The 9,824-nt window shown below is 32.6% G+C and overlaps 2 protein-coding genes across 7 annotated transcripts in view; one reads left to right on the forward strand and one right to left on the reverse strand.

Annotated features, from left to right (window-relative positions):
• The first annotated feature begins 3,293 nt into the window (after nt 1-3,293).
• The window catches only part of LOC120067764, a 10,291-nt gene continuing 3,760 nt past the window's right edge, over nt 3,294-9,824 (forward strand). The window contains exons 1-2 of one of the 2 annotated variants that reach the window (XM_039019340.1): nt 3,294-3,560; nt 3,650-3,780. In XM_039019340.1, coding sequence (XP_038875268.1) covers nt 3,413-3,560; nt 3,650-3,780 — 279 coding nt within the window. In that variant the 5' untranslated portion in view covers nt 3,294-3,412. Of the gene's footprint in view, nt 3,561-3,649; nt 3,991-9,824 lie in introns of those variants that run through there. The other variant, XM_039019337.1, reaches the window with a different exon arrangement.
• Nucleotides 6,470-9,058, reverse strand: LOC120067763 (histidine-containing phosphotransfer protein 1). Of its 5 annotated transcripts, XM_039019333.1 has the most exons (7): nt 8,686-9,016; nt 8,494-8,561; nt 7,955-8,085; nt 7,796-7,864; nt 7,360-7,431; nt 6,946-7,018; nt 6,470-6,861 (listed from the first exon to the last, which is right to left on the reverse strand). In XM_039019333.1, the coding sequence occupies exons 2-7, from the start codon at nt 8,551-8,553 to the stop codon at nt 6,802-6,804; spliced, it is 465 nt and encodes a 154-aa protein (XP_038875261.1). In that variant the 5' UTR covers nt 8,554-8,561; nt 8,686-9,016; the 3' UTR covers nt 6,470-6,801. The 5 variants fall into 5 exon arrangements, with proteins under 5 accessions (XP_038875261.1, XP_038875262.1, XP_038875260.1 ...); XM_039019334.1 differs by having other exon boundaries at nt 7,958-8,085; nt 8,494-9,038; XM_039019332.1 differs by having other exon boundaries at nt 8,494-9,017.

Raw genomic sequence — 9,824 nt, forward strand, 5'->3', positions numbered from 1 at the left:
AGTGTGAAATCCCCTCACCTTCAATGTACTTAGGCTTCCCCTAAGTATAAGAATATTAGTGAATGATCACTTAGGCTCTCCCTAAGTATGAGACTCTTTCTCACTAAGAACTTGTGTCTTTCCTCCTTCAAATGAAGACCGCTTCACTTGAAAAAATTTAGGCTCTCTTAAGTTTGAGAATCTCTTTTCAAGTTGTGAAGAATGAACCAATGCATCTAGAATAAGTCTCAAGATCTACAACAATATAATCTTCCCTAATGAAAGATTGACACATTTGTGGTTCGAGAGAAAACACAAGACAACCGAATTCAAAGAATCTTCAAAACAACCAACCCTATAATTGAACAAAACCACAATATTTATATAGATAGCTTTGGAAAGATATTCAATAAAAAAATAAATCAACTCTACAAGGAAAAAGATAACATGCCACAAAATCTACAAAATTTTTGGGAAAAAAAAACTTATGCATAATTTTCTTTCCATTACAATACAAGTCCTTGACAATGTCCTAGCATACTGCAAGACATGTTCCACATGTTATAGAAACATGTTGTTCTAGTTTTATCTGTAATAAATTAGTCAACCATACTGTAATGACAAATACCCTAACAAAAATGAATGGGGGATTAAGAAGAAAAAAAAATTAAATTGAGTTGAATAAATAATAAGAGTTTTTTTTTATTGACTTTTTAAATGCTTAAAAAGTGTTTATAAGTTTAAAAAAATAAATTTTTAAGCATTTAGAAAGTTAACCAAAATAGACTCTATAAAGTCAATCTTCATCTCACCTCGTTGTTTGTGATAAGAGTTTGTTTATCATAAATTATAATTGTCAATCTTGATCATATAAAGCTAAAGTGAGTTTCTAAAATCATTGTCATGTTTAATGGTCTTTCCAAAGCTCTTGAGACTGTCATTTCCCAGCTTTGAATCAAAATTGATTCCAAAATTCTTTGAAACCTTATGGTTGGGAATGATATGCGAATATGGCTCAGAATTTTGTTGATGCTATTTGAGATGTCTATCTTAGTAGATCTATCATTGGTTTCCTTTGGATATATCATAGGAGTAATTCGTGTTGCTCATGATTTGGCTTCTCATGCCTGTAGATTTCGACATTTGGCAGTGTGGCTTGAAGACTATCCTTCATAGGCAAATTATGCTCTTCATTTTGAGTCCATCTTTAATCTCTTCCATTTTCATTTGTTGTACTAAAAAATATATATATATAGTAATTTGCATGACCTTTCTCCCTAAAAGTTAGAAGTTTGATCCCCACTCTATAGTTGTTGTATTAAAAAAAAAAAAAAAAAAAAATAAAGATCCTAATAAGTTAGAAAAGTAAGACTCATAAATATAAACAAAAAAAAAAAAAAAAAACTTGGATCATATAAATTATAAATTCACCTTTTACATTGTTTAATATTTACAAATTATAAACTCATACACATTTATTGGGCATGTTATACTTAAAAGGTATACTTAACTTAGTTCTAAAAAAGAAAAAAAGGTATAACTTAACTTTGGTCTAAATTTTCTCAATAAATCCTGTTTTAAAAATAGAAAATCCAAATTTTGTTTCACTTTTGTATTTTTTCAAATCCAACGTATATTATATAGTACGGCTTGCACATTTAGTAAAAAAGAAAATGGAAATTGATAGTGTCACTCATTTATCTTTCTTTTTTCTTTCAAACATAGCAAAAAGATGAAAATGTCCAACCCAAGTCATAAAAGTTGAAAAATGCGGGCATTTTTTTTTCAAATGAATTTGGAACTTTGTTAAGGTGATGCCGCCGTTCTACCTATAGCATTCATTCAAACATTTTGCTTTTAATTTCTTGTCCTCTGATTCAAATTGTGAAGTGAGGATTGTTCATTTATATTTTTAAAGGTGAATAAAGACTCGACCATATGATTTTCAGCGTAAATTTTAAAGTTCCACTAATAGATGAACCCTTCTTTTAGTGACATTCAATGCCGCCACAACAACGTTGTCCAATACTTCACAACATGTTTATCATCATCGAAATTGTTATCTGATTGTTATTTGATACTAATTGCTAATGATACTGATTATTATTTGAATTTTATTTGATGTTTATTGTTATATGATTGTTATTTGATTGTTGTCGGAGTATTATTTGACATTGATTCTTAATGATACTTAACGCTATTTGATAATGATTGATATCTATTTGCAATTTAATATGATTGTTGTTCGATTGTTTTGAATACTGATTTGCTATCTAATTATCGTCTAATTGTTATTTGGCACTGATTGTTATATGTTTGTCAATGATATCAATTGATATTTGATTGTTGTTTGATTTCTTTCTGATACTGATTGTCAATAATATCAATTGCTACCTGGTTACTATTTGATGTTAATTCTTGATGAGATTGATGATATTGATTGCTATATGATTTTTATATGATCTCAAGATCAATAATATAAATTTTATATCAATTGATGTTAAGATCGTTTTAACCAAAACTTTAAATCCTTAGAGAATATGGTTGAACTAAAAATTAAAAAAGAGAAAAATAAATTGGACAATTATTATGTATTACAACGAGTTTTATATTTTCTCCACTATAGAAAAGGTCACTTCACTTTTGTTATAGGCAAAAAAAGAAGTTTAGGAAAAATACTTTTTTAGTCCATAGATTTTGGATCTAATTTTTATTTTGGTCCATAATTTTCAAATGTTACACATTCAATCTTTAAGTTTTGAATTTGATTTCAATTTAGTCTCTGATGCTGCAATTTTACCATTGAGATTTAAGTTTTTAATTATGTGTTTAACTTGAGAATTAAATGGAATAAGAGAATTTATATTTAAATATGATTTAAATATATAAAGTATGGATCAAATAAAAACTATATTCAAAACTTACAAATTAAGAAAATATTTTTTTCGACCATCATAGTATCATAGGATTTGTAAGAAATAAATTCAATTCATGATGATCATCTACTTAAGATTTAATATCTTGAAATTTTTTTATATCAAAATAGTGTAATAAAGTTGAGCGTATTATCCTATAAAATTAGTTGAGAATCAAAGTATACATAAGCTCTCCCGAACAATGACGAACAAAAAAAAAAGGTCCTAAACAGAAATGAAAGCTCAAATGTAGTTATGTATGCAAAGTTAATTCCTCTTTGAATAAAGTTACAAATAATATTTTTTTAAAAAAATAAAAATATTACCTAAATTTAAACTACAATACAACTGGCATAAGAGACAAAAATGAAATAGAAACAGATATAAATACCAAAGAGGAAGCGCCGAGCTTCGCTTCTTCTTCCCTGATCTAACCATTTCAACTCCATCGCGGGAATCTCTGAGCTCTCTCTCGCTCTCTTTCTGTTTCTCTCTATCAGACATAACCACCGGAAACAATGGCGTCGTCGACGGCTAGGATTACGTTTCGCGTTATCATGGTGGTGTTCCTCCTCCTCGTCTTTTTCTATGTCGGTCGTCCTCTGTACTGGAAGATTTCCGCCACTGTACATGATATTCGTCAGAACAAACAGACCGTCAAAGAAGGTGCGTTAATTGAATGCTAAATTTATATGCTTATGCTTGTCTGAGTTCTGAATGGTGTTTGAATTCTTCGTTCTGGACCTGCATTTCAGGCCTCTCTCAGATCGTTCTGGAAGCTCAGAAATCGGTGGGATGGTATCACGACGAGTCGGACTCGGGCGTCCATGACGGAAATGATGGGAAAAAGGCCGGATCGGTTGCTATTCGGAGGCTTCTTCATCAGGTTTTGTGAAAATCTTAGTTATTTGAATTGTGATTAGTCCTGGAGAATTGAATGTTTTCATATGCATTAGTAAAGTTCTATCAGTGGATCTGGATTTTTTTTTGCCACCAATAACGTGTTATAATGACTGAATTAGCACCTACTGAATCTTTTTAGTTAAAAGAAGGCAAAGAAAGGTAAAGGAATCGTAATGCTTCAGCGTTCAGCCTTCAGTGTTTCCATTATGCATTGTTAGTCATTCGGATATGTGAATAGTGATATTCGTACCTTAGACGTGGTGAACTACTGGATTTGAAAGACTTGTTCTGACAAAAAAATAAAATAAAATAAAATTAGATTGTTAGTTTCTAATGAACGGACTTGGCTGATAACGTGAATGAGAATTTTGTAGTTTAAGACTGAATATTTGATAAAGGTGGAAATACGTACATACGATGACAATAACTAAAGATGTAAGTGGTCTTTTGTAATGGTTTTTGTTACTGTGAGTCTGTGACGCACAAATTGGGCATCCCGGTGCTGAAGGAGCGAATTCAAACGAAATCAACAAATTGAAGTATAATGGAGAAGGCTTCAATAAGAAAATTGTAGAAAATGATGGATACCTCTGAACCTGTCTAGATAGAACTAAGACTTGGTGGAGCTGTCGTTAACCATAAATACAAGGCCATAATGCTCTGATGTTTAATCATGTTTCCTTGTGTTTTTTATTCATAAGCTCAAATGCAGCAACCATGACAAATCTTACTCGGCAGTAAGTTACTGTCCATGTGCAAAGAATTTGTCCCTGTTGTTTAACTTGTGGTAATTCCTAAAACCTAATTTGAAATTAGTAGTTACCTTCTTGCCAAGTCTTTGAACCAACTTGTATACCTATCTCATCTTATGCTCGCAAACATGAGAAGGGAGATGAGAAAGAAATTGCTGCAGAATGTTTGAGTAATAGTATGATAATCATGTCTACATATGCGACAGTCTGAAGTACTGTAGTGTGTTCTGTAGGAACGTACATGTCAAAATTCATTTTACTGACTCTAGATTCTTATCCCCAATCAAGGTAGAAGGAAACAAATGACCCGACTTATGATCTTTCTTAGTTAATCGACCCTGTACTATGATAAAGGGTGACCAGTAAATTTCAGAATTAGGATTTTGAATGATTGAGCAAGCTATAATATCTTCGTTTCTAGGGGAACTAGAAATGTTTTGGCCGTTCTTAGTAGTCTGAAGTCTGAATTGGTTGAGCTGAATAGCTTAGAATCTTTGCATGGCATTTTTCTGTAAGGTAATTAGTTAGGGATATTAGTATCCTAACAATTTGTACCATACTAATGCAATACTAATACCATACTAATATCCCTAACTAAGTGCCTTACATGTAAGATGACTAAATCTTGCGGATCTCCATGAAAGGACTGCCACTAGAATATGATGGATTTCTAAATTTAACTTGATATTAAACATAAAAATATCAGAACATCGGATAATTGAAGCTCATGAATCTCCAGCCTACATAAAAATTTCAGACCAGAGGAGACTTGAAACTATTCGCTGTTTCTGCAATTCATCTTTCTAAATAATAACACAAAATAACCTAAATGCAGTAACATACATCATGAATTGTCAACTTGGATTGTTCGTCATGTTATGGAAAACTTAGATCAAACTCTTGCCTAGTTGATCAATATTATGGGGAAACAAGATTAAGAAGAATTATTGAATTTAGCAGTCTTGCTTGATGTTATTATCTGGTATTCAAACATCACCTTCAATAAAATATTTTCCATGTAACTGAAGATACCATTTTGTTTTGTTTTACTCAAGTTTTTATGAGTTATGCTAAATTAGGATAAGCCAAGTGGATGTGCAAGAAGTATTTCTTTGAAATGCTCGCTATGAGGTGTTTAATATCATAGTAAAGTCTTGTGCCATGAACGCATAAGCAGGTAAAACGTACATGTGTTGAGCTATCAAGGAAGTAATAACTCCTAAAGAGGCTAAAGCAAGACCTAATTGAAAATGAAGCGAATTATTGATTGTGTCATAAAGACCGTTATGTCCACGCCCCAATCGTCCCCTGATGGATTATGTGCTTCTAAAAGATCTTTTATACTGTGTCCAATCACATGCTGTATTCGTTCATAGACTTGGACAATTGGTGTTCATTTTTTTATCCAAATTCATTGATAATTCTCAAATTTCCACATAAATCATCAAGTGCATCTGACACCGAAGTGCCATATGACCATTCTTTACAAGTTACCATTGAAATGCTCAACCATCCAAGAATTTCACCTTCCTCCTTAAGAGAAAGGTTACGCTCTTCTAAATTAAAGAAACCATATACCTCTCAATCGCTAACACATAGTAGATGCTAGTTGAGCTATGTTCGCTTTGACTACACTCTTCTAGATTAAAGATCCTTCTCTCAAATAAATTATCAAAATCTTTCTCAGACAAGGGACAGGTAAAATGCATCCTCTTTCTTTTCAAGGTATAAGTTTCTATTTTGCTAGTGACGTATCAACTTGCTTAGGTTAGTCTCTGATCTAGTATTAATGTTCCCTGTTGGGATTACGTGGTTGAAGTTATATATGTATACAAAAATTGGTATTGCACCCCCAAATCCCTGCCAAAGAAATCCTCTTCTGATGTCTTGTCAAAGCGGAAAAGGTGCACTCAGACACAATTGGTAGAGCTTTTACCTACCTTTAAAATCAACTTGAAAATGAAGAGTCCTCAAATATTTATAAACACAAGCCAATCCTAGTCTTGTTCACAATGTGGAACTCCATCGGAATCTTAAATACAACCTTCTTTTAGTATTGACGTCACACAGGAAAGTGGAATGGTTTAGGAAATACTTCCTCACTCCTATTCAAAGAAATACTTCCTCACACATTAAACTTTCATACAGGTCTCATCAAACAGAAGAACAATAATTTCACAAGGACCCCAAGAAAATGGAAAAACAACATTCCCATCAACTGTGACTCTAAGAAGTATCCTCTTAGGTTCAACTTAGAATATCAATTCTGTTGCAGGGATTGACCCACCGGCAGCCACAATTTGTTGCTCCATCTGCAATTAACAATTTAATGTTTAATTCCGTCAAAATTAAGAAAGATGTGCTAGTTCTTAAAACCGACAGTCGTATGTACTGACCCTGAATAGATTCTCAAGCTTGTTTTTCACAAGGCAGGTCTCTTGCTTCAATTGTTGCAGACATCTCAGGCACCTGCACCCAAAATGTTTCATTGTTTCTATAAGCTGATTTTTTTCAATAATTGCACACATGTTGAAGGAGTTCAACAAGAAAAACTTTTGATTTTGTTTTAATAGTAATACAGTAGAACCTAACTGGGGCTAAAAGCTTTGATAATGATGAAGTATTTCATGGTAAAAAATTGAAAAGTTTTTAAATGCTAAAAAAACCAAAGTAAAAAGTAGATAAAACTTCTAGTTCCAAAAAGGAACTTCCAAAATTTTGGGACCTAGATAAAATTCAAGAATCAAAACCCTACTTGAACCTAAGCATCAGAAATAACCTAGCTTAGCCTTCAACAAATAAGAACTCACCCATCAATGTTCTGTTCCTCACAGAAGCTGCGCATGGCAATACAGACATTTTTAACTCTCTGTGCACCTATGCTGTTAATCACAAAAGTTACAAAATTCTTCACTCAGTTGAGTTTTTTGTGAAAACAATATTTAATTCTATTTTAGAAGAGGTTCCATCACAAGCTGCCAAATGGAAACTTCATTCACCCTACGTTTTAAAATTAGGGAAAGAAAAACTAGTTTGGGAGCTATTATGCAAAATAGCCCTCCTCTTTTTAGACCAAGAATTTAGTGTAAAACATGTTTAAGTAATTCTTTCCTCAAATATCATAACTTTGCAAAAGAAATGCAGAAAACTTATTTTCAAAATAGCTTCCAAAAGCCTTTGTTAACACAAGGATATGAGGAAAAGCAGGAACTAGAGAGGCTTCCGTAATAAGTTTCATGCCTATACCTCGAACTGCTTCCTTTAAGCTGGTGAACATGGCCATCAATCTTTTGAAAGTCCACATCAGGTTGATCACTGTAAAAAGGCAAGGGAAAGGAAGAAACCCTTGAAATCCAGGAAAAACTCATATCAAAACAAAGAAACCCATAGATAGAGAAGCCTCACAACGCTGCGGTGAGATCATTGAGAAGCCTCTCGGAATCCTCAAAGAAAAGTGACACCACTTCAACAATGAAATCTGGGTTGCCCTCATCTTGCAGTTTCTGCAGCTCTATAAACTGACTGTCCAAGAAATCCTAGTCCTCCCCAACAAAGAGAGAACACCAGAAACCAAATTCCAGAATCAAGAAACAGAGCATACAAAACAATAACTATGAACCTAACTTCCTCTAAGATATACTCATAGAAAAGTCTTTTGTAACTACAACCTTTCCATGATTATAAACAACCAGAAAACTTATAGTTTTTCAGGGTTCTCTCTCCCCGGCCCCCTGATTGTTCTCTTCTTTTTTCGAGTAATATCATATCGTTTCTTATCTTTAAAAAAAAAATAATAATAATTTTAATTTTATTTAAAAAAAAAAAAAAAACTACAAAAGAAGAAATCCCAATCTCCCAATACCAAAAACCAAACACAAGAATGAAGATTAAAAAACAAGAAAAGTAAAATCCATGTCTGATTTTATCTTAGCTTATGTTCGTACCTCCAAGAATAACGACTTTGTGTACTCAACCCATTGTCTCTGCATCAACCCGACCTCCATGCTTGGCACTACACACACACACACAAAGAAAAAACTCTGTTCTTACAACTGCAACCCAACAAAGCCACCTACCTTAAATTGCAGATATTGAGCAATAATTGCATCACACAAGGGGTTGGAGTGCCAGAAAACCTTCAAAAAATTATTGGTGAGAGATGATGATTCTTAATGATCGTAGTAGCACTAGCAGCAAAGCAATGCAAAGCTTTTCCCTTATTTTTAGGTATTTTTGGTTGTACTTAAACTAGCAGGCCAACAAAACAACTTTTCATCTTCTCTGGATTTGTGCACTACTGATAATTTGTGTCCCTAAACCTCCACAGTCTTCTCTCTCTCCTTTTTACCTCTCGGCCTTTGTGTCATTTATTCATTTTATGATCCTCTCAACTCTGAAAGCAGCCCTTTACCATTTGATCTCCTTTTTAGTTTTTTCTTTTCCTGCTCTCTGTACTAGTTTATAATATTCCTTTTCCTTTTTGTTGCTCTTTTTCCTGAGAAACTATTGGTCGTTGTTGATTGTTGAAGTTGAGCTTGATAACGTACGTGTATAAGAAAGGATAATTGCAATGAGAAATAAGTAGTAGCACTTTTAGGGCCAATAATTTAGTGTATAGCAACATTTTTAAAGTATTGCAAATATAACAAAATCTACATAGACTCATAAACTTCTCCTGTCAGTCTATTGGCAATAGAGTCTATAACCGATAAACTTTGAGAGTTTGATCTAAATGTTATTTTATCTGTAAATTATTTTGCATTGTACTATATCTATTAACCTTTTGTGCCTGATTGTTATGTTTGCAACTTCCCGTATAAGAAAAGATTTCTCTCGTATAAGAAAAGATTTCAGAGTTCTCTTTTAATGAATTTGGAATATGGGTGTCTCAGTGAAACTTTTGGCAAGCAAAGTTGGTCATGCCAAGCGCCACTTCTTATGGTCCTTCAACTATTACCATATTCTATTATAGTCTTTTGGTCTTTGATCCCTGAATTTTTAACCATTTCTCATTCTTTACTTCAGGGGTCAGCTTGTTTCGTGGGTTTTGTCACGGCTTTCTACATAGATATTTTAATATTTTGCTTTTGTTTTACCGGATTTCACTTTTTAAAATCCAATACATTTTATGTAGATTTTTAGTAGTCTTGTTATAGGTGAGATTTTTATAGATAAGAGATTAACAATAAAATATAAACTTATTGATTAATGAATTAATATTAATACATAATTACTCGTTATTTTAAATTAATTATTAAATATCAAATATATTATT

The sequence above is a fragment of the Benincasa hispida genome, chromosome 12 (assembly GCF_009727055.1).
Source record: "Benincasa hispida cultivar B227 chromosome 12, ASM972705v1, whole genome shotgun sequence".
Taxonomy (NCBI): domain Eukaryota; kingdom Viridiplantae; phylum Streptophyta; class Magnoliopsida; order Cucurbitales; family Cucurbitaceae; genus Benincasa; species Benincasa hispida.